The sequence below is a fragment of the Dermacentor andersoni genome, chromosome 8, assembly GCF_023375885.2.
Source record: "Dermacentor andersoni chromosome 8, qqDerAnde1_hic_scaffold, whole genome shotgun sequence".
Lineage (NCBI taxonomy): Eukaryota > Metazoa > Arthropoda > Arachnida > Ixodida > Ixodidae > Dermacentor > Dermacentor andersoni.
The window spans coordinates 80,651,967-80,677,459 of NC_092821.1; the positions used below are offsets into that span (position 1 = coordinate 80,651,967).

Sequence of the window (25,493 nt, forward strand, 5' to 3'; positions counted from 1 at the left end):
TAGACGACATGTCCATTGTAAAGGCGAGCGTTACAGGTCCCCCGAAGATTTCCGGAAGCGAGAAATATTGTCGGAAACCATTGAGTAAAGTGTTCATCTGTGTAAAGCTCACTCTAAATGAATAATATGACCCGACTTTTTTCCCAGTCAATGCCTGGATTCATCTACCTAGGTGCGAACCTAATGCATGTTTCCTTACGTGCCCTTACTTTTGTGTAGTCAGTTAAATTACAAGTTGGCGATGTGGAGATATACGACGTCTTTCTTCTATTCGAAGGTAGAAAATATGCATTCATCATTTATCAGAACAGCAACCAGTTTTTCCAGGTTTGAAGACTTCACGGTAACGTTGCCACTTTTGCAGCCTTTTTAGCTACGACATTTATAGTTTCCGCCTTTCTTGGCTGCATTGAAGCTCGATATTACTTATCGCTCAATATTCATTTGGAGTCACATTATGTACTTCACAATAAAATACATGTTATCGCTTCCATCTCCATTCGGCAGCGCTAAGTGTAGTGCTCAAGAGGACGAGTTCATCGCTATTTTGCTTTTTTTCAGCATTTTTTTATCAACGACCTCGTTCAGATCATTTTTGGTCAATAAGAATAATTTTGCGGCTGCTCTTTTTGTTAGGAACCAGGCATTCATGGTTACACGGCAACGCTTACGACAATAATCATCCTGCCGTCCTTTGCGATCCTCCATCATGCATTCATTAAGGCTTCCCCAACCATCATTAAATGCCAAAGCCTCGAGCCCGGGAACCAAATCTTTTGAATGAGTACTAACAAACGTTAACAAAACAATGATTTCGGTCTACTTCCGCACGCTTCACAAACAACAGGAATATCACGACCGCAGTACGAACGGGTTCAAAATTGCCATGTATATAGGGTGTCCCAGCTAACGTTAGCCAGGAACACATCAACGAAAGGAAAAAGATCTTAAAACAATACAGTGCAAGATGCGGTTTTCAGACATGGCCTATCTTTCTTTAATTTTTTTTCGTTGAACAGCATGGCTAGCGTCAGCTGGGGACACACGGTATATAGAGCTTCTCACTGCATAGCGCTAGTACCGGACACAGAAAGTGGAGGCACTATGCAATGTGAGAGCAGACTTTATTCGTCGATAGTACTCGTTTACTCGAGACTACACTCATGATGGGCACTGGTCTTCGCGGACACAGGTGTTTTCGGAGTTGCGGTAGAATCCCTGGGCGCAGTAGCAGCCTTGCTGGCAGTCGAACGTGCATTCGGGACCGATGGTCTTTTTCTCACACGTGGCCTCCGCGCAGGAGCTGCTCACGCATGTCTTCCACTCCTCGTTCTCACGGCATGGCTGTCCAGGTCTTCCTGCACAGCGGAAGGAGAAGTCATTGCGCATATGCGGCAGCGAATAATAGAAAGAGAGAGAGAGAGGCAAAAGGAGGACAGGGAGGTTAAGCAAAAAAACATCTCCGGATGACCAGCCTGTAGAGAGGGACTGGTAAATGTACGCGATAGATGAGAGAAGCAGAGCAGGGAAAGAAAAGAAGAACACAAGACAATAAACACGCACAACAATACCGAACTATTTCTGCGGGCACTGTCACAAAGTTTGGCAAGGCGTTAAACACTCATACATAGTGTCAACGTCCCACTAATACATCATGCGTGAAACAGTGCAAACTCACAACTTGTCACAGATTCTTATGTCCTTTAAATAACGCGGCAGTGTCTGCGCATCGGCTCACGCTCATGTTCGTGCAGGCCAGGTTCCAACAATTTTAATTGCCGTGAGTAGGCGCTTGTCCCATTGCTCAAGCATGTCTGCCAGGGCTACTCTTTGCTGTTTGGAGGGTAGACGAAGACGAAGTGATTTTTGTAGAGACCACTGTTCCTTTGCGCTGCAGTATTTTCCGTTTTTTTTCCCCGTGTTTTACTGGGAGACCCAGCTCCAATTGCCACGGCAATGGAAGTGGAGTTGGCAGAATGACTACGCGACGTGACTGGTTCGGCAGGTACCGGCCCGAGGAAGAGAAATTGCCGCCCTAGTCAAGCTGACTGCGAGAACACTGTGTTGTACTCCTGCTCAAACGATGACGCCTCAGATGACGAAGGCTTCGAAAGAGGGGTGCACCGGAAGGTCAAGAGAAGAAATATCAGCGGACGGTCTTCGGCAAGTAAGTCTACCGTCATGCCACAGCGAAGGCCATCGGCGCGCACAATTCTTTTTGTGCCGGACACACCTGCCGACAACCTCAACCGCCTTAATCGACAAGCGATTTCTGTTTCTCTGGAGGCTCTTGTCCATGGATAAATCAAGAATATCACAATTAATAATCGAAAGAACGTCCTGGCTATTGATGTCCAGAACCAAAGCGCAATCGTTGCTTTGATGGCAGTAAAGCTCCTGGGCAACATCAATCTCCACTACCTCATTACGCAGGACAACGAAACCACAGCTGGTGTTGTTTATGATATTGACACATCGATTAGCGACAGCGACCTGCCAATTTTAATCGAACCTGCAACAGATGGTGTTGCCTTACTACAAGCTCGGCCCCTTGGCAAGTCGAACTGTGTAAGGCTCGTGTTTAAAGGTGACTGCCTACCATCACATGTAAAGGTTGGCCACTTCTGGCATGTGGTACGACCTTCCTACCCAAACCACTCCAGTGGAAAAGGTGTCAAGGAATTAGACATCTGAGTGCTGTCTGCCGAAATACAACGATATGCCCACGATGTTCTGAACAACACGACACTGACACTTGCCGCGCAACAGAGCTCAAGTGCCCAAATTGTCAAGGATCGCATGCTGCATCCTCAAAAGACTGTCCCCACCTAAAGAAAGAGCAGAAAATTTCGAGAAAAATGGCCAGAGACGGATCATCACACGGAGATGCTTCTGCAGTGATAAGGCGACATCGCTCCCGGAAATGAAAGTCTACGAATCCTCTTCCGGTTCAACAGAAATGTCTCGTCTGGCAACGCCGCCTCCTGTTCCATCTGTCCCCAGTAAGAGCACCAATGTAAACGAGAAAAGCGGCCATGCTATTCATGCTTCATCGAGTGAGGTGTCACCAGCACTACCGAAGACATGCCACGCGCCCGAGCCACAGCACATGACTCGCCACTTAACGTCAAACGTCGCTTCAATTGACCAAATGCGAGACAAGGATTCACAATTGATTTCCATGCTCAAATCGCTCACGAATGTCATGCGTCTACTACTGACAAACGTGGACACCCCGGCTGCTCCTAGCGCACTGCAAGTACTGGACGCGCTGACTCCAGTACTTGAAAGCATCGCATAGCACCATCGTCCGCCCCTAGCTGCCCGTCCACAAGGAAGTCAAGAAAGTGGAATGCCCGTGGTCTCAAATCGACAAGTTCAGACTTTAGACACTTTTCCTTCGAAAACCGTTTTCCCATCCTCGTCATTTGCGAAACGAACGTGCACTGTGTTATATGCATTTCTGGCTATGAGGCGTTTATGTCCTCTACCTGTGGTGATGTGAGCAAGGTAATTGTATATAATGAATGTGATCTGACATACGTGTTGCACCCAATCTCGCCTCACGACGACAACCAGTACGTTTCTTAATTATGAAAACGAATAAGGTTACGTTCACACTCGTCGCTGTTTACATTGCTCCTCCAAGTGGTTTCCACTCTAAACGACTGCAAAACGTGCTATCAGCGAATCCCGGCCCTGCGATTCTCACCGGAGATTTTAATGCTCACCATCCGCTTTGGGGGAGCTTGAAGATAGACTCCAGGGAAAGGAGACTAGCATCATTTGCCGCACAGCACGACCTTTACTGCCTCAACGATGGTGGTCCGACATACTTACGCGGGCTTACATACAGCAGCTGCCTAGACTTGACCCTGGTTTCTCGGCGTCTTGAAAGAAACGTGCAATTGTTTCCAGACATCGAATCCCATGGAAGCGACCACATTCCGACGTACCTGAAGATCAAGGGACTATCTAAATGCTCCTCCACGCCCCTCCGGCGAATTGACTGGTCGGCGTTTCGGTCGCACATGGAGGATGTATGTCAGCAAGGGAACCATTCAAGTCTGGAACACGAAATTCAAAAAGCCATGAAAGAGGCTAAGCGTCGTTTTCAGCCTTTCCCGAAATATGAAGAACTTGAAGCCGAACTGCAGCGACTACGAGCAATTCGACGGTGGGCTAAAAGAAGACACAGGAGAACTAAATCCATCCATTATTTCAGAGAGGCAAGGTAGATGCAAAAGAAGATTCAACGCCACATTGATGCACTGCAATCTCAAAGATGGAAACGTTTCTATGAGTCGTTGGATCCAAGTCAGCGATTATCTCAGATATAGAGAACAGTGCGTGGACTTCGCGTATCACCGCAACAGCGTTTTCCTTTCAAATCCCACGCTTTGCACTAAGGTCGCAGCGGAATTGACATTGCTGAAGAATTTTGCTCAAAACTTGCCAGCTTGCAGCTCCAACGCGCACTTACAACATGTGCCACTCCTGTGCCACGGGATTCCTGCATGGATGTAATGTCTTCGCTGGAGGAGCTTGAAGCGGCACTGGCGACTTGCAGGCGCTCTTCGTCACCTGCGCCGGACGGCGTTACCTATGCGGCACTCGCCAATCTAGGGCAGAAAGCACGACTCATGCTCCTAAACCATTACAATGAGTCTTGGCGCAACGGTTTGGTTCCACGTGAATGGAAATGCAGCCACTTGGTTACACTTCTCAAACCTGGTAAATCACCGTTAGATTTGTCATCGTACCGTCCCATCGCTCTGGCCGGTTGCATAGGGAAAATAATGTAAAGAATGGTTTTGGCGCGCCTAGAATGGTATCTAGAAAATTACAACGTTACCTAGATGTTATGCCTGGCTTCCGGGATGGGCGCTCATCCATAGATAATGTCATCGATTTGGTAACATTTGTTCAACATCAAAAAAAAAACGTCTGAAACGACTCACTGCGGCATAATTCCTTGACATAAAAGGCGCCTATGATATTATAGCACATTATGCCATTATAGAGGCTCTGATTGAAGCCGGAATCGGTGGCCGCACTTTTCAGTGGCTGTGCAGTTATTTGACCGACAGGCATTTCTTCGTGATGACCGAGGATGGCGCCACGACTCAACACCAAACGTTCCGTGGAGTACCGCAAGGCGGAGTTGTTGAACCCGACGCTATTCAACCTAGTGCTCGTTGGCCTAGTCAGATGCTTGCCCAACACAGTTCAAGTATCAATCTATGCCGACGACATCTGCATTTGGGCGTTTGCTGTAACACGACTGCAGGTACGAGCACGGCTAAAAAAGGCAGCTACCTTAACATCACCGTACTTAGATCTTAGAGCCTCCTAGAACTTAGACAGAACTTAGAGCTGTCTTCAGAAAAATACTGCCTTGTGACATTCACTCGGAAGGCAATGAAGCGTTACTCTGTAAGTGCCAATGGGAAAGCAGTTGCAAATTCACGGAAACACCGCTTTTTCGGGGTAATTATCGACCACGACCTATCATGGAGCCCGCACGTTTCATACCAAAAGAAGGGGTTAATGACAATAATACATATCCTCAAGTTTCTCGGCGGTAAGTCATGGGGCACATAGGTGCAGTCAATGCTGCAGCTTCATGACGCCTTGTTCCTCGGTTTCGCAAGATACAGCCTCCCTGTGCTTGGTAACACCTGCAAAACAAACCTGCCTGTACTCAGCCCTAAGGACGTGTCTTGGTCTTCCGAGGTGTGCGTCTACAGCGGCTACGATTGTCATAACTCTAGATCACCCAATATCAACGCACTTGGCAACCGACGCTCTCAGTGTGCATATTCGGCACGTTGCTCGACTATTCCCACGATCTTGCCGCTCTACCCGCAGAAAGGCCACACGCACCCTTCAGTCGTATAATTGTTGCCAATCGTACCTGGTTGCCGTCGAACTACATGCCTGCAGCAAGAACATCCTCACCTTTATGGTGCCTGCACAGACCTGACATACGCTTCACCATCCCAGGTATCATGAAGCAAGCCAACATGCCGTCATGTGCCCTTAAGCAGGCCACATTAGAACGTTTACATGAGGTGCGCAGTGGCCGCGTACACGTTTACATCGATGGTTCAGTCACATCTGCAAGTGCAGCTGCCGCTGTGGTGATACCAAGAAGATCCGTCAAAATACAGCTAAAGACGCCACATGTATCATCAACGACAGCTGCTGAACTGGTAGCCCTGCGTGCGGCTCTTCATTTCATTAAGGAGGAACCATCCCACGCATGGTCAGTCTTCTGGGATTCCAAGGCAGCCCTACAGAGTGCACTCTCAGCACTGCGCCATGGATCAAATGAGCAGCTCGTCGCAGAGATCAGAGAAGTACACCATCGCATAGTTTACGAAGGACACGATATAATATATCAGTGGTTGCCTAGACACTGGGGCATACATGGCAATGATCGAGCAGACGCAGTTGACCGATCTGCCCATGACGGCGTCAATTGCATTGCCATTCCTCTTTCGATAGCCGACGCAGCGAAAGAATTTTCCGTACTTGCACATGACTTGCACATTAGCTCAATGGAATTCATCCGATTTCACAAGTGCACGCCTTCATGCTCTGGACCCTAGTTAACAACTCCGTACTCCGCCCGAGCTTCCACGACGTGACTGCCCCCTTCTAGTTCGTCTATGGTTTGGAGTAGTATTTTTAAACGACGGTGCATCTTCGTATGACATCCTACAGCGCACAACATCTGCAGGCTTGGAGTGGCGCCTGGCACCGGCGAAAGATGCCGAGAGCGAGTGGGGTTATACTAATCCAGGTACAACAAAATTAGGAAGGTCCAGTAAGCTTGAACAAAGACACTCCCTCACTAGAAAGGAATTGGCCTCCCTGGTACAGTATTCGGCCACAACCTCCCTAATGAAACGATCTCCTCAATGAACCAATGGGCCACAGTCCCCAGCGGCTGTGGAGCACCTGACCAAGGCGGTGGTCAGACTTGGAACGCAGCAGAGGGTGCTAAGAATACCTGGGTCCGGACAGACCGCCAATGGAAACTGACCCTTGCAACATTTAACACCCGAACCCTCTCAAGTGAGGCTAGTTTAGCAGGACTCTTCGATTAACTATCAGACTTTGTTTCGGATATTATCGGCCTTAGTGAGATTAGAACCACTGGTGAGGCTTACACATATTGCTGAATAACGGCCATGTCCCCGCTGTAGAGGTCTCCCGAATAAGAAGCAATACGGGGTAGGATTCCTCATCCATAAGGACATAGCGGGCAACATTGACGAATGCTACAGCGTCAACGAGAGGGTAGCAGTAGTCATAATCAAACTCAATAAGAGGTATAGATTAAAGGTAGCACAAACCTACGCTCCAACGTCCAGTCACGACGATGAGGAAGTAGATCAGTTTTATTAAGATGTTGAATTAGCGATGAGAAAAGTGCAAACGCGGTATACAGTAGTAATGGGGGACTTCAATGCAAAAGTGGGGAAAAAGTAAGCGGATGAGCAGGCAATTGGCAACTACGGTGTCGATTCTAGAAACGCTAGAGGTGAGATGCTGGTAGAATTCGCAGAAATGAGTAAGCTGAGAATAATGAACACCTTTTAACGCGATAGCGTTAAGGAGCTCGTGTCGCAGAAAAGCCGGTGTTCATCGGCGTCAGGCGCGTTGGCCATGAGCGAAAAAATGGCTGAAGGCAATTCATAAATAAAAACGACTTGCAAGGTGGGCTGGGTGGAAATCGAACCAGGGTCTCCAGGGTGTGACACGGAGACGCTACCACTCAGCCATGGGCTTCTTTTTTTTCTTTATTGACCACTCAGCCATGAGCTCGATGCTTCAGAAGGGGACAAAAGCGCCTCTAGTGAATGCGGTGTTGCCTTAGAAACGTACCGTATAAAGTTATACTGCGGCGTATATCGGTAATTATGGGCATGGAAATTACAGAAGTCGCAGTTAAACGCGTAGCGAAGTACGTTTCCGCTACATTTCTTCTGCGCTTGACTAGTGTTCCTGTATATGCTCCCGCAGGGAGCAGAGTTGCGCATAGGTCCGCCGCCGTGATCCAGCTCTGCAGCGAAGCCACTCCTCGCGCGCGTAGGAGCCAAATGCCGCGCGGTGTTCCGCCTTTTTCTCCAGTGGTCGCGAGCTACAAGCGCCAATTGTTCGCAGGCGCTTAGAAAAGGGCACTTCTTAATACAGGCTACGCTCGAACGAGTCATTCGTGCAGCCGGAGGGGGTGGGCTTCCAACCAACCGAAACTTTGTATGTACCTATGTAAACACGCATATACAAACACACACACGAACGTACAAATAGGGGGTAGGACGGCCTTCGATTCCCCAAAATAAAGTATTCCCGTGGCTCGAACGGCTCCAAAGTTCGCTCGCAAACGCGCAGTACGTTGCCACAGAAAGCGGTGCAATGATTTTCAGCATGCATATGAAGTTGTCTTATCATGGTCAGAAAGCAAGAAATGTTTTAAAGAGTGTTTAGAACTTCACACACGTAAGGTGGACACTTAGCGCATTTTGGCTGCCGAAACCAGCCGATTAATGACCGTCGCCAAGAGAACTATCGTGCCTGCAGTTATGTCAGTGACCGTTAACAGAGCGCCATTTATCACTAACCATCGTTCACAACAGCTGCACGTTTTCGATACATGCGGTGCAGACACAGATTTAAGCGCATTTCAAATGTTGACATGCGCGGATTTTAAGCAAAGCTTACTTTTATTTACTATTACTATTTAGTAATACTTACTATTTAGTAGTGCTTACTATTTAGTAGCAGCACATCTGCAAGTAGAAAAAGATTCAAGATGCAAGAGCTTCTAGCTGCTCCTCTGAACGCACAATCGACGGTCCACTGATTGCAATGGCGATGGTACTGACGGAAACGACGAGTTCGCATGAGTTGGCGATGCGCCCGTAAAGTTGGCTTCGCCGCGGCGCGGATCATTTGACGTCATTTTTCGCGCTCGGCCAATAGCGGTGCGAGCGGTGCTGGAAAAGTTATGCGCAACTCTGCTCCCTGCGGGAGCATATACAGGAACACTACGCTTTACACGCACGCAGAGCCCTCTTGCGGCAAACACAGAAGACCCCCTCCTCGCAATGTACGGCGCAGCCCCGACAGGTGGCGCGCCACTCGCCCGCGCGACGCGGCTCCTCTTTCTGCTCACAGCGCGATCCCCTAGGTGCAGCGTCCGGCTGTCCGTGCCGATCACGACGTTTGGCTCGCGTAGATCGTTTCTCCTTCCGCGACACCGAGCTCTTTGGTGCGTTCCGCTTGCTCAGGCGCACGTTTCGTCTTTGTGTGACTCAAGAGCATGCGGAGCGAATGAGTGGGCGGTACGAACGGCGTGCGATAACGCTATTGCGTTCCACTCTTGAAGGCGAAGCTTAAGCGTCCTCCAATTTTTTCAGGAAACGTAGCAACAGAAAATGGGCCTAGAAAAGCCCTAATGGTGAAACAAATGAAATTGATTTCATACTTTCTGCCGATCCCAGCATAATGCAGGATGTAGAAGTAATAGGTGGGGTAAAGTGTAGTGATCATAGGTTAGTGAGGGCCAGGATTCACCTCAATTTGAACAAAGAAAGAGTAAAATTGGTGGAGAAGAAACAGGTCAACCTAGAGGCAGTAAGGGTAAAAGTAGACAAATTTAGGCTGGTACTTGCAAACAAATATGCAGCCTTACAACAGAGAGATGATGATGATGACATAGAGGTAATGAATGAAACCGTAACTAGGCTTGCTTCGGAGGCAGCAATTGAAGGGGAGGCAAGGCACCAAGGCAACCAGTAGGCAAGCTCTCCCAAGTAACAATTGATCTAATAAAGAAACGACAAAGAATGAATGTGTCCAACTCAAGAGATAAGATAGAATTCGCGCAACTGCCAAACTGGTCAACAAAGCGAAAATAAGTGATATTAGAAATTATAACGTGAGAAAGACTGAAGAAGCCGTTAAAAATGGACGCAGCCTGAAATCAGTGAGAAGGAAACTTAGCATAGGTCAAGCCAAGATATATGCATTGAAAGATAAGCAGGGTAATATCATCAGCAAACTCGAAGGTATAATAAAAGCAGCGGAAGAATTCTATACTGACCTTTACAGTACCCAGAGGACCAAAGAGCACTCTATTCAAAACAATAATGAACAGCATACAGAAACTCAATAATGAACAGTATACAGAAACTGCTCATATAACTAGAGATGAGGTCAGAAAGGCCTCGCAAGGCATGAAACGGTGAAAAGCGGCAGGAGAGGATAGAATAACAGTCGATTTAATCAACAACGGAGGAGACATAATGCTAGGAAAACTGGCGGCTCTCTATACGAAGTGTCTATCGACTGCAAGGGTCCCAGAAAACTGGAAGAATGCAAACATTATACTAATCCGCAAAAAAGGCGACGTTAAAGAACTAATGAATTATAGGCCTATTAGCTTGCTCCGAGTATTATATAAAATATTTACCATAATAATATCCAATACAATAAGGACAACACTGGACTTCAGTCAACCAAGGGAGCAGGCTGGCTTCAGGAAAGGTTACTCTACAATGCAGCACATCGATGTCATTAGCCAGGTTATCGCGAAATCCGCGGAGTACAATAAGCCTCTCTATATGGCTTTCATAGATTACGAAAAGCATTTGATTCAGTAGAGATACCAGCAGTCATAGAGGCATTGCGTAATCAAGGAGTACAGACCGCTTACGTAAATACCGTGGAACATATCTACAGGGATTCCACAGCCACCTTAATTCTACACAGAAAAAGTAGGAAGGTACCTATAAAGAAAGGAGTCAGACAAGGAGACGCAATCTCTCCAATGCTATACACTGCGTGCTTAGAAGAAATAATAAAGCTATTAAATTGGGAAGGCTTACGAGTAAAGATCGACGGTGAATACCTCAACAACCTTCGGTTTGCCGATGACATTGTTCTATTCAGCAACAATGCAGACGAGTTACAACAAATGATTGAGGACCTTAACAGGGAGAGTGCAAGAGTGGGGCTGAAGATTAATATGCAAAAGACAAAGATAATGATAAATTACCTGGCAAGAGAACAAGAGTTTAAGATCGCCAGTCAGCCTCTAGAGTCTATGGAGGAGTACGTTTACCTAGGCCAACTAATCACAGGGAACCTTGACCATGCGAACGAAATTCACAGAACAATAAAAATGGGTTGGATCACATACGGCAGACATCGTGAGCTCCTGACTGGGAGCTTACCGTTGTAATTGAAAAGGAAGGTATACAATCAGTGCATTTTACCGGTGCTGACATACGGCGCAAAGACTTGGAGGCTGACAAAGCTTGACAACAAGTTAAGGCCCGCGCAAGGAGCTATGGAACGAAGAATGCTAGGCATAACTTTAAGAGACAGAAAAAGAGCGGTTTGGATCAGAGAGCAAATGGGTATAGACGATATTCTAATAGACATTAAAAGAAAAAATGGCGCTGGGCAGGTCATGTAATGCACAGACTAGATAACCGTTGGACCATTAGGGTGACAGAATGGGTACCAAGGGCAGGGAAGCGCAGTAAAGGACGGCAGATGACTAGATGGTGCGACGAAATTATGAAATTTTCAGGTGCTAGTTGAAATCGGTTGGCGTAGGACAGGGGTAATTGGAGATGGCAGGTAGAGGTCTTCGTCCTGCAGTGGACATGAATAGGGTGACGATGATGATGATGATGGTGATGATGATTCTTTTCTTATCGGAATGTCCAACAGCCCACTTTGTGACTTCTACGGGTGCTATAAAACAATCGCGCACCTTCTTTGTCCGTGCTTCGTTTCAACCTGCAAAGTGTAGTCCTCTCAGCCACCCTAGACAAACTGGACAAGCGCCCAACGACAGAAAACAAGATCCTTGGAAACTACGCGAACACCAGCGCGATCCGCTATGAAGCCGCTGCTGCGGTACTTAAAGGACACTGCACTTTCTGACAAATTGTGACTACACTGTGTGGCGAAGGCTTGTACGGTGGCACTGCGTAACACTAGAAACGCCTTTGCGGGCTGCGTGATAGTACCCACAGAAACAGTTTGTGAATACGTGCGTGTGCCTGTAGGGTTTTATCTTTTTTATCCTTCTCTCTCTCACCTACCGCATCCCCTTGCCCCTCCCCCAGTACAGGGTAGCCAACCTGAGATAATCTCTGGTTAACCTCCCTGTCTTTCCTTTACCTTTCTCTCTCTCTCGGACCTGCCAATTCTGATCAAACCGGCATACGAAGGAGTGGTCATCACGCACGTATGCCGACTCGGCAACAGCCGTTGTGTGAAGATTGTGTTCAAGGGGGATTCCATCCCTTCACACGTAAAGGTCGGTCACTTTCGACATGTCGTACGGAGGTTTGTCCCAAAGCCGCTTCAATGCCACAAGTGCTTCAAGATCGGGCATGTTAAGGGTGCCTGCGCAAACTCCCCAATGTGCCCCCGGTGCGCGGAGTCACACACTGTAGATGTCTGCCGTGCAACAAACTTTAGGTGTGGCAACTGTAAAGGCACCCATGAAGCGACATCTAAAGAATGCCCAAGACTCAAAAAAGAGCTCGAAGTTCTGAAGCAAATGGTCAGGGATAACTCAACCCATAGAGAAGCCTCAGAAAAGATCCGGCGTCGACGTCGTCATCGACGAAAACGCTCAAGACAGGGTGGAGTTCGTGCGCCGCTTGCGCCAACGCCATCATCCTCAAATAGAACGCCCGAGAGCACAAGGAGGCCTCAGACGGGAAACGCTGCCCCCGTGGAAGAGTGGCCGGCGCTTACAAGCTCTCAGTCTTCTAAGGAGCCTCCACGCTTGATGTTCCCATCGAAGCCCGCTTCTTTTGGTGAGGCTTCAACAGTCGACCGCCAAATGATCCCGGTGCTGCGATCCATTGTGAATGTCATCAGGGCCATGCTGACAAGCATTGACACTCCATCTGCTCGAAGTGGACTACAAGTGCTCGACGCGCTGAGCCCCGTCCTAGCAAGCCTTGAGTGAAGCCATGACTGACAATCACCAGTCATTTCGTAAGGAGGTCAGAGAAGCGTCGATCCTTCAGTGGAACGCGAGAGGTCTAAGATCTCGCATCGCCGATTTTCGTCAATTTGTTCTCACTAACCGATTTCCAATCATTGTCATCTGTGAACCAAGATTATCGCATCCAATAAGACTATCCGGCTACGAGACAACGTTCTCATCAAGCGACATCAAAAGTAGAAAGGTCGTCGTGTTTATTCGCCGTGAACTTACTTACGTCGTCCAACCGGTGCAACCTCATGACGACAATCAGTATGTGTGCATGACTGTTAAAAATAGGAATGTCACCTTTGCACTCTTGGGTGTGTATCTGTCTCCATCAAGCCGATTTGACACCAAAAGGCTAGAAGACATCTTAAAAACACAACCTGGTCCATGGATTATCACCGGGGACTTCAACGCACACCATACCATTTGGGGAAGCTCTAAGGTTAACGCGACGGGAAGACGACTAGCTTCATTAGTTTCCAAGAATGGTCTCTACCTGCTGAATGACGCGAGTCCAACATTTCTGCGGGGAATAACGTACAGCAGCTGCCTCGATTTGACTTTCGTCTCCCACCACCTCGCCACACATGTTAAGTGGTTTTTGGACATTGAAACGCACGGAAGTGACCACATCCCCACTTACCTCAAGATCAAGGGAATGTCGAACACGTATACGTCCACCACGATACGAAGAATAGATTGGACTGTCTTTAAATCCCACATTGAGGACGCTTGTCACAAAGGCCTCTCTTGTGGACTTCAACAAGCTATCAAGGAAACGGCACAGAGAGCCACGCGCACACTCACGTGTTCTCCAAGGTATTCTGAATTCGACCTGGAATTGGAGCAGCTTCGTGCGATTCGCCGTCGTGCCGAAAGAAGATATCGACGCACTAAGTCAATTCAGGATCTAAGAACAGCCAGGCGAATGCAAAAGAAGATACAACGCCGCATGGACAAACTAGAGGCTCAGCGGTGGTCGAAATTTTGTGCGTCGCTAGATCCCCGCAAACCGCTATCTCAAATATGGAGAACTGTGCGAGGTCTACGTTCTGTTCCGGAACAGCGTTTCCCGTTTAAGGCCCTAGCACTATTCCAGCGCCGACAAGACATTGATGTGGCGGAAGACTTCTGTGCTATGGTTGCGGGCCAGCCAACTCGTACAGGTTCGCTTACATTGAACCGTATTCCAGATTCACGAGATTCACGCATGGATCGGCTTTTCACGACGCAAGAGCTTGACGCGGCGCTCGCCCTATGCAATCGGTCGTCGTCGCCTGGTCCGGATGGCATATCTTACCGCATGCTATGTCACCTTGGTGAACGGGCACGAAGAGCACTCCTTAATATCTATAACGAGTCGTGGCAGGATGGCAACGTTCCCCAAGATTGGAAGATCAGCCGCCTGGTACCGCTTCTTAAGCCTGGCAAGTCTCCCTTAGAGATTACTTCATACCGACCAATTGCGCTGGCAAGTTGCGTAGGGAAGGTAATGGAGCGAATGATTCTCGCCAGACTTGAGTGGTACCTTGAACATTACGAAATCTACCTGGACACCATGGCTGGTTTTCGACGTCACCGATGTTCTATCGACAACGTTATCGATCTGGTAACCTATGTTCAACACCAAAAGACGTGTAAGAGGTTATCTGTCGCAATGTTCTTAGACATAAAGGGAGCCTACGACAACGTTCTTCATGACGCCATACTTGAAGCATTGGAATCGGTGGGCCTAGGCGGTCCATTATATCGTTGGACTCGCAGTTATTTACATAGGCGGTCTCTCTTTCTTAACACTGAAGCTGGCCCAACCTCGCAATACTATACGTACCATGGAGTTCCACAAGGCGGTGTCTTGAGTCCCACACTTTTCAACCTTGTACTCATTGGTCTCGTGGAACGACTTCCGAACACAGTTAAAATATCAATGTATGCCGATGACATCTGCGTCTGGGCATCTGGTGTGACACGGCCGCAAGTACGCGCCCGGCTTCAAAAAGCTGCCACGTCAACATCGGCATACTTAAATGAACAAGGCCTCAAGATCTCGCCAGAAAAATGCGCATTGGTCGCGTTTAGCCGAAAGCCAATGAGTACATACGATGTCTCTATCGACGGTCAAAGCATACCTTATGTCAGGACGCACCGATTCTTAGGCGTAATAATTGATCGTGACCTCTGCTGGAGTCCTCATGTGGCCTACCTAATGAAGCGCCTGACAGATATCTCTAATGTGTTTAAGTTTCTTGGAGGAAATGTCTGGGGTACTTCAGTACATGCAATGATGCAACTGTACAGGACGCTCTTTCTTGGGTATTTGCAATACAGCTTGCCTGTGCTGACCAACACCTGCAGAAGTAATATCCGTACAATCGAAAGCGTCCAGGCCCAGGCACTTAGAGTGTGTCTTGGATTGCCGCGGTGTTCGTCAACGGCTGAAACAATTGCCATTGCACACGATTTCCCAGCCAAGACCCATATAGTCATGGAAGCGCTCAGAGCACACGTAAGACACCTTGCTCGAGCCCCTGCCCATCATCTAGCCTCACTGCCAGAGGATCGACCACGTGCTTCCTTTTGTGAAACAGTACTGCCTTATCGTGCACACCTTCCAACAGGTTATACAGCTCCAGCGAAAGTTCCGTTTCCACCATGGTGCTTGGCTCAAGCAAATGTTCGACTAATGGTACCAGGAATACGAACAAAAGCCCAACTCTCGTCTCCAGCACTCAAGCAGCTTTCACTGCTCTTGCTGTATGAGACGTACAACGAGCATCATCATCTTTATACTGACGCTTCAACCACGGTGAATGGGTCTACAGGGTCGGTGATCTTTCCTGCAAAACCTTCCACCATAAAGATTCGACTATCTCACCAGACTACATCGACTGCCGCGGAGCTTGCTGCTATTCGTTATGCACTTCGTGTAATTTCTGAAGAACTACCCAAGAAATGGAGCGTGTTCACTGACTCCAAGGCTGCTCTTCATTGTTTGGTTTCTGCCTTACGCCGAGGACCCCACGAACAACTAGTTATGGAAATCAGACTGCTGCTTCACCACCTGGTCGAGCAAGGACACGACATCACGTTGCAGTGGATTCCAAGCCACTGTGGCATAATGGGCAATGAACATGCCGATGCAGCAGCACGATCTGCACACGAGGAGGGCTTGCAAGACTCCATTCCATTCTCAAGAACAGACGCTGCAACGAGAATTCGTGTGCTTGCAAATGAATCCATCAAAACTTTATGGAACACGCCCAGCTTAAAGCATACACGTCTACACCGACTGGACCCATCCCTTCGACTTCGACCCCCACCTGGACTCTCTCGACTCGAAACAGCAGTACTTTGCCGACTGTGGCTTGGTGTCGCCTACACAAGATCCTTCGCCTTCCGAGTCGGTATGGACGACAGCGCGGCTTGCAGACACTGCGACGGCGAAGAGACTATCGAACACGTGCTTTGCCAGTGTCCTCGATACAGCGCGCACCGGCTGTCACTAGCGACCGCGTTGGCACGCCTTGACGACAGGCCACTTTCAGAACAGTCAGTTTTGGAATGCCGACATGAACTGTCGTCGCAGCAAAAGTCGGTCAAGGCTCTGTTGACTTTTCTACGTGACAGTGGCCTATTAGAAAGACTATAATGACCCCATTTCGTCCCTTTTCATATTTTTTTTCTCACGCTTTCATTTTTGTCACGCTCTTCTTTCCGTCTTTACTTCCCCTTTCCCTTCCCCTAGTGCAGGGTAGCAAACCGGACGTTTTAAGTCTGGTTAACCTCCCTGCCTTCCTCTCATTTGTATCTCTCTCTCTCTTCTCTCTCTCTCTCTCTCTCTCTCTCTCTGCGGGTTGGAAATGAGGACACTCGCAAAGAAGGTGCACGATTGTTTCGCCGCACCCGCAGACGTCAAAAAGTGGGCTATGGGCCATTCCGATCAGAAAGGAGTACGCCATTTGAAAACGCTGCTCCAACCTACAGACAGACTACAAGGTTGGAATCACGTCGTGGAATGTCGGACGGCATACGGAGCTGTAAATTTGTGTGCAGGGTATAGCATTTCTAGGTGGTAAATATATGCGTTCGGAATGCCGCGTGTAGAAGCGACAGGTAGTCAGAGTACTACTTCACAGGCGGTAGACCAGTAAGGATGGCGTTGCGCAGCTGAACTCGTGGTCGTGGGTTCAAAACCGGAAATGCAAACAAAGCTCGCGCACTTAGATTTACGTGTAGGTTAAAAAAATCCTGGCAGTATATATTATTCTTGATTCCCCCACTACAGTGTTTACCTAAAGCTCCAACATATTATTTTTCAACAAAATTGCATCTGCATCAAGTAAGTAGCCGGTGGTGCATCGCATTTTGCCTTCCCTCCTCGATTTCGAACCACTGAACCAGTATTAACCGCAGTTTCATCGCGGTTAGCTGCTTAGAAGGCTGCTTTTACCAAGGAACGCGTGTTCGGAGTACTGTTGTATCAAATACGCACTCTGTTTTGCCGAAGAGACTTTCAAACCGTGTACGGAACCATCTCGTCCCATCTCCTGGTTTCTCGCGTTTTGAGGCCGTTTTGAGCAAAATAGCGTGTTTATGCAGTGCAATATACAACGAAACAGCGCCAGTTGCATTCCTATAGTTGCTTTCAGAATAGTAGTCATACAGGGAGACAGCTGGTCAGAATACATATTTTACACAGAAAAGGTTTTGGGAGTACTTCATACATATATACAAAAGATCTGTCCAACAGACTTCTGTAGAAGGCAAGCAGGCGTTCAGAATACCTCATCTACAGGGGAAGCGTGTTCGGAATACTATTTCTATACCCAATACGTGTTCAAAATTCAACCTTTTTAAGGAAAGGTGTGTTTAGAATGCTCCCTTTACAGGAAACAGTTTTTTCAGTAAAACTGATTTTAAATGAATAAAGGCGTTGGGGCATACCATGTTTGAGATAAGAGCTGTTCGGAATTCCACGGGTAGGCTTGAGACAGTGCATTTCAAAATATATATCCGTCTAACGTAGCTCTACAGTTGCGCCATGAATGCTACCCAGATGGTGTTCTTTTTTTTTTGGAACATGGAAACCTGGCCATACGAACGATATTAGCCGCATTCTAAAGAACCTCGAACCCTGCCCAGGCGTTCCGTACGGCCGAGCTAGTCCTGCAGCTCGTAAAGCACCGCTAAGTTTGGTGTGGCGACGTAACAGATATCTTAGGGTCGGCGCGCATTGCTTCTCAGGTGAGGTCTCGGAGGCTGGCGCATGAATTTACACGTCGCACTGTACTCGCTATATTCTATAGCAGCAGAAAAACACACGTGTTGCGAGAAAAAAGAGTAAGGGCTGTGCAGGCGCACCGACAAGGTCCCTTTACCTTTTGTGCCTTCTTTTTGTTATAACAGTTATATTTTATTTCATTTTCATTTTTATTTTTATTTCATTTTTGCTTTCCTCATGGAGTTGCGCCTATGCCATGGGCTTGCTGTTCCATTTGCTGCAATGAGACAGTTTAAGCCGAGGGCTCTACGACACTCACTCGCACGTAATATCGCATTTTTCACGTAAGATATCCTTAAAACCGGATGGAGAAGGGGGATGGGTGAGGGGGTGACTTGATCAAAACGGATGAAACGGAAACGTGTTATCTCGTTATTCCTTCTATAATTACGAACTGACCCTCCAGGCGCTACGTGTACATGAGTGACGTCATTACTCAATCGTGCATACGCCGCGTGCACAGACAGCGCCACTATCGCGCCACGCATGACGTAGTCTGAGCTAAATTTAGCCTTTAATTCGGCATTCAGAGAAGCACAGTTCAGCAGCATGTTTCTCGATCCAAACTGGAGCGGTTGCGTTTGAGACAGAGCTTACTCAGCCATAGTAGGTATAAACCATCAAACTGAAACCAGTGCTCATAAGGAGACAAAAGACCCCACAAGGGCGCACTTCGTTGTAGAAATATTAAGCTTGCTCAACTATGTCCATACCGAATAAATATATCGAAACATATCGAATCTGTTCGACCACGACGAAACGTGTCCATTTTCACAGGGACCGTAAATCCAAGTGATTGAGGCAAGCGCAGGAAGTCCCAACCATCTTCTAGTGCGACGTGCTTAGGCGCCGCTGGGCAATCTTGGATGCCACCAGTATGCTGGCTATTTCTTTCCCTATTGCCTAAACACTGTCCGCAGAACTAATGGACCCAGTTCGCAAAGGAACTGAGCACGATTGCAAAATTAAACCATATAACCCCCACTAGCTGTTGCATAGGTCAGGCATGTAACCTATCAAATCCTTGAATTTGGTTACGTCCAGCAATTTCTCTACCCTGGTGCTAATATCTTTCTCTCTCGCTCGCGGCTGATATTGATTACATCAAAAGTCTTCCATCGTTCAAGCAATCGAGATCAGCTCAACATAAGCCCATGGCAAACTTCCGGCATAAAATAAAGACTTAACATCAGGCTCAGTGTTTCTCAGTCAACAAAATCGAAGGACTGAATCATTAAATCCGATGACAACCATAATTTCACTATTGTAAGTACCGCTTGTCTGCCTCTCCTTCCTCTGTGTACGAGATGTGTTTCCTCTTTTCTTTTTCAAAAAGTTCCAGGTATCAGCTGTGTAAGGCAAACTATATGGCTCAACAGTTAGTCAATCATTTCAGAAGCCCATCTAAGGACGGCAAAAGAGCACCGACTAAACAGATGAAGGTTCCATTCCTGTGCTGTGTTTCGAGGGCCTCAATTTGCTGTTAAGTTATGGATATAGAAGGCCAACCTTAAACTTAATTTTGGACGCCATATGCAGCGGTGCTTCGTCAATATTTCGTCGCTGCGCAGTCGCGTTTACACCAACGCTTCCATGCTCGGCAATCACAATTTCACCAATGCAGCGATGACTATAGATTACGCCACAACCTCCCAGATAACGCAGCCTCCATCCACTGATATCAAAATACACGCGCATGAAATTATATTTATCCAGGCTACTGTCACCTGCACCAGGAACTTGAAGTGTTCAATGTCCTCCAATTATGTCTTTACCATTCAGACTCGATAGGGAAGTGCTCGCATTCTTTTGCTGAACACTCTTTGGCAGCAAACGTCATAAAAAAGAGTAGTTCGCCTAGTTTATAAGACCAAACGCTATTCGATGCACCGTAGGAACTACCGGCACCATGGAGTTAACACAGTGAGGCGTTGTATTATGAGAGACGGCTCACATGCCATCGTGCTATGTAAATGCGCCTCTCTAAGTCGGTGTATGTACTCTACAAGGGAATCGTTTTTGACAATAATCATATAAATGTACAGTACGAAATGACACGAACACAATTTAGGTGCCACCTCTCATGCAGAGACTCGGTGCGGCAGCTCACTGGTTATGGCGTTGTGCTGGGCGTTATGGCGTTATGGCTGAGCTCGAAGACCTTGGTTCGTGTCGTGGTCACAGCGGCCCAATTTAAACGGGGTGGAATGCGAAACCATCCAACTTCCATGCTTTCAGCCCATGCAAAGGGACTCCAAAGAAGTGCAATAAATGCTAGTTGAAATAAATGCAAAACCTTCAAACTACCCTATTTTTAGAATGCCCTAAATGTTTAACGTGAGCAGTGCCTCTGTAAGCCAGAAAGTATAGGCAGAAACTAAAGACAGGTGACGGGGACGCCCAAGTGAGCACTCCGTACGAACTTCTCGGGACGTCACGAATTCTGACAGCGTCCTTGATGGCTTACGCTATCGTTGGGCGATAAAAACAATCGCATTGTATTGTAAATAAACGAAGGAGCCCTTTTTCTCCCTTTAGAACACCCGAGATTTCAAAGATAATTCGAAAGTTGTGCCGTCGTAACGACGTACTCGCGCGGCGGTTTCGGCGTGAAACTGACAAAACGAAAATGGTCTTTCATTCACTCCGTTATATTAATCACAATGCACCACTCTGAGCTGGTTCAGTGCTTTTCATTAGCCTCAAAACTTATCTGGAACCCTTTACTACGGCATCTCTCACAGCGCACATGTGATTACTAGGGACGTTACGCTCCACAGAAGCAATCTTTCATGCGGAGTTCTAACTTTTTATTCTCCTACTGCTGCTCGATTACCCGGCGATCGCGGCAGACACACGACAGGTGGCGCCACCAGACACGTCAACAGCAAACCCTGCAGTCTAAGGTAGCTCCTTATGAGTAATCTAGTGCGCCTTATCACTGCTGTTGCTCGCCAACTATTTCTTCAATAAATGACACCCCTTTCGACTTCCATTGCGTCGTGGGGTGGGACGTACCTCCCCTTCCTTGTCGCGGGCACTGGTCCAGCGGTACGCAGTTTCGTTCGTCGTTGCGGTAGAATCCATCGGCGCAGTAGCATCCGGACTGGCAGTCGAACGGGCAGGCGCGCCCGATGATGGGCTCGCTGCATGAGGCCTCGGGGCAGCTGCTACTCACGCACTGCTTCCACTCCTCGTTTACGCCGCAGTTTGCAGCGTTCGGCGGCCACTGGTACAGTCCCGTAGCGCTTTCGCTCTCTGCACAAGAGCGACGCACTTGTGGACATGGAGAAACGGTCATCTCTTTCATCACCATTTAAGTTTACGGCGGTACAATAACCTCTCCCAAAGATTAATAATATTGCGACTAGCATTCTTTGGGAACTTCACGCACTTTTCGGCATGATGTCCGTTTCTAACCTCTCTCATGTCAACTTGGGCCACTCAGTATGTGACACTGGTTATGTGCCCGCACGGACAATTTGGGAATAGACATCTTGGGCTATTGGGTACATGCAAATGAGGCAAAGCTGCATTGTAGTGCTTACCACTGTTAGCTAAGCAAATCACTCTACATCGTAGTCATAATACTCGACATCGGCTCCGAGAACAAAAAATATGTAACCCAGGAATCCTTCCATGCTCCGATAATAGCATTGCGTTACTGAACAGAGCCATGAACTGAGACGTTTTCTACTTAAAGAAATCTCTGCCTACTAGTATTACTCCTGTACTCTCCACGAGTCATAAAATGCAAGGGGGCGACGTATTCCTTAGTGTTCGCACCATGGATTTAAACTAGAAGTATGTAAGTCATGCTTCGCATTTAGCTATAAGAAAGCACTGCACTGTTTTTAAAATAAGGTGGCTGCAACTTGTTTTGGCATGTGTGCGCATACGTCTTACCAGAACTCGGAGCGCAGGTCGCCACCGCGGCGGTCAGCAGCAAGATAAAGCACTTCATCCTTGAAGCTCGTCGACGTCTAAGCTTGGAACGTTCGGGCACAAGTGGTGATCGCTGGAACGGTTGCGCCCCTTTTTGTTCCCTCCTCAATATATCGCGGATGCAGTCATTACAGGGTACGCGGTGCTAAATATTGCAATCTCTTCTCTCAATCTTCCGGTGTGGCTGCCGCGGTTCCGAAGGGAAGTCGGCCGTGTATCTTCGCTAGCGCACTCGCGGTAGGCGCCGGATCGTTCGTTTCTTTTGATCCCTGCTGATGCCCTTGCATGAGGTTTCGAAGTGTTGTTTCGGAGTAATAGGCCCCTCAGATACAGCCTTTCCGCCGGCTACGATCTAGCAACTAGACAGTTGTTATTGCAAATGAGCGAAATATAAATAGCTTGCAAGGTCGAAAAAGAAAAAAATACAGGCCTGTGACCCGACGGAGGAAGTCACTAATGGAAAGCCTCAACCGCCGATCCGTTCGAAGCCTGTCATCAGGAGATTAAAACACTGCTTCATTTTCTTTCCTCCTTTTCTCCTCTTGTTTTCTTAGTTACCTGCGCCACACTACATAGAAGAAAAACACGACGTGCTTCCTCTTTCGCCGTGACGACAATAATTTCTCCCGCGCTTTTGGGAAAGCACCAAGCACACAGTGGCTCAGTAGCAGTAGCGTACTCCCGATGCGCAGGTTCGATCCCCAGACACAGTGGCCGCTCGTCCAAGCGGCCAGAATGCAAAAAGCACAGGAGTCATAGCACTCACGTGCGTAGAAGTACACCAGGCAGTCGAAATTGCTCCAGAACCCTCCACTAGATGGCGTTTCTGGTAATCCCTTCCAGGTTCAATTTATGTGGATGACATTGTGTTGCTAGTTAGCAAGCAAAGTGATTGTACATTAAGGCAAGAATTTAGGTATGAAATTTAGTGTTAAAAAATCAAATGTTATGGTATTCAATGAAAACAGTGAACACACAGTGGCAATACTGGGCCAGGAAATACGTCGAGTAAGAGAATATAAATATCTTGGTATGTGCATTAACGAAGGCAATAGAGATATGGAAACACAGAAAAAGACAATGACAGAAAAGGGAAAGAGAAATGCAGCCATAATGAAGCACAGAGCGCTATAGGGATACAATAGGTAGCAGGTGCTCCGGGGTATGTGGAAAGGTGTAATGGTTCCAGGACTTACTTTTGGAAAAGCTGGATGTTTGCTTGAAACCAGACCCGCCGCGGTTGCCCAGTGCCTATGGTGTTGGCCTGCTGAGCACGAGGTCGCGGGATCGAATCCCGGCCACGGCGGCCGCATTTCGATGGGTGCGAAATGCGAAAACACCCGTGTACTTAGATTTAGGTACACGTTAAAGATCCACGGGTGGTCGAAATATCCGGAGTCCTCCACTAAGGCGTGCCTCATAGTCAGAAAATGGTTTTGGCACGTAAAACCACATAATTTAATTTAAATTTTTTGCTTGAAATCAGGGGTGCAATCAGGACTCGATGGTAACCAAAGGTCAGTGGGTCGCCTCGCATTGGGCGCTCACGGGAAGACTACAAATGAAGCTTTGCAGGGTGATATGGGCTGGACTAGTTTTGAGGGAAGCTCACAGTAAAATTGATTATGAAGAACGCCTGGGAAATATGGAAGAAAGTAAATGGGCTGGTATCTGTACAGGAACAACATTGATTCACAGTGGAGGAAAAAAAACTAGGAAGCTTACCAGCAAGTATGTGGCCTGTAGCGTGAGCAACACAGCAACAAAGGACGTCAAGCGGAAAGTCAGAGAGGATGAACTAACCTCATGGGTGGCGACAATGGAAGAGAAACCTGCCATGAGTAACTACATAAGAGGAAAAAATGAAATCAGTAAAGAAACAATTTATGATGACTCAAAAGTAAGCTCACTACTTTTAGAAGCGAGATCAGGATACCTTAGAACACGCACCTGTAAAACGAGATATGAGAAGGAAGAAGAAGCATGTTTTTGCTGCGGTAAAGCTAGGGAAACGATGGAGCATGTTCTATTAGAAGGTGAAGATATCTTCCAAGCGGTCGATTTCGGCTCCACTGGCCTCCTTGAAACCTTTGGGTTCAGCGAGAGCAGTGGCAAAGTAAACATCTCCGCAATAGGCATTAGTAAGAGGCGATTGGACGATTGGTGGAAGAAAAGTAGGGAAACGACAAAAGACGGAGACGAACAAAAGCAAAGTGCGCAATAGAGGATCAGAAAATCTGGTTGTGTGAGTTCATAGTGTTTCTTTTTAACCTAGGTAGGATATTACGCGGTATATTAGCAAGAGGTTGGTGGTGCGACCCCCCACCGCGTTCCAAAGGGGATGCTCATAACATCCATCCATCCATCCGATTTCTCGCAGCACGCTAGGCGCTATAAGTCAGCGTTGTCTTTTCGTATTGTCCTTTTCACCGCTAATTTCAAGTATGCATCAATTCCAACTACCCTAAAATTTCATACCATACGGGTCGGAGTCGCGGAACTGCCTGCATACGTGACGGGTATTGCGCGTGGTCTAACGGCATATTTCGTACATATTTCTTTCAGCGTTTAGCTGCCTTTAACGGGAAAAAAATTCTTTTCTCGGCGCTAAACGGCTCTTTGGTCGAACAGTTTTTCGCTAACTCGATGAGACATATCTCTTACTCGGTTAGTCCCATGGGTCATTGTGTTGGCGCTTTTACTATTACCTGCTGTTTTACCTCTCCATTAATCTGTATTTATCCCTGAGCGCAACTTGATTAGTCTGAAAATATTTTTTAAGCTTTGGTCATGTGAGTTACGTGGGTGTCCCACGTAACTTGAGCCAAACATTACAAATATGCTAATGTTACATAGATGGAAGAACCAAGGTAACGTCGTTTGTCGTCGCTTGGGGATACTCATTATACCTTTACCATTCCGTATAATGAGATAATTAGTCTCAATAATTATTCAACTTCTCAAATATTATAGTTAGATGAAAAGTGTAAATGAGAAAATTGTAGAGCAATATAAGAAACTCACGATACCGCTACCTGTTGGTCAATACATGCTACGTAAAAGTGTGTTTCCCAGCTTGAAAGAAGCCCACAAATACAGGCAAAGTGCTTCGAACGGCCGGTCGAGTGGCAATTTTGCGTGTATTTGCGAGCTTCTTTCACGCTCGGAAAGACACTCTTATGTTACACGTATCGAGCGACACAAAGATGAATCGAGATTGTTTCATGT

General features: G+C 47.4%; 2 protein-coding genes across 2 annotated transcripts in view; both read right to left on the reverse strand.

Annotated features, from left to right (window-relative positions):
* LOC126538690 (mucin-6-like) overlaps window positions 1-25,493 on the reverse strand; it is a 47,400-nt gene that overhangs the window by 10,091 nt on the left and 11,816 nt on the right. The window lies entirely within an intron of this gene.
* LOC129386740 (serine protease inhibitor swm-1-like) lies at window positions 1,108-22,322 on the reverse strand. Its single transcript, XM_055074933.2, has 3 exons — window positions 22,227-22,322; window positions 21,339-21,578; window positions 1,108-1,358 (listed from the first exon to the last, which is right to left on the reverse strand). The coding sequence occupies exons 1-3, from the start codon at window positions 22,282-22,284 to the stop codon at window positions 1,162-1,164; spliced, it is 495 nt and encodes a 164-aa protein (XP_054930908.1). The 5' UTR covers window positions 22,285-22,322; the 3' UTR covers window positions 1,108-1,161.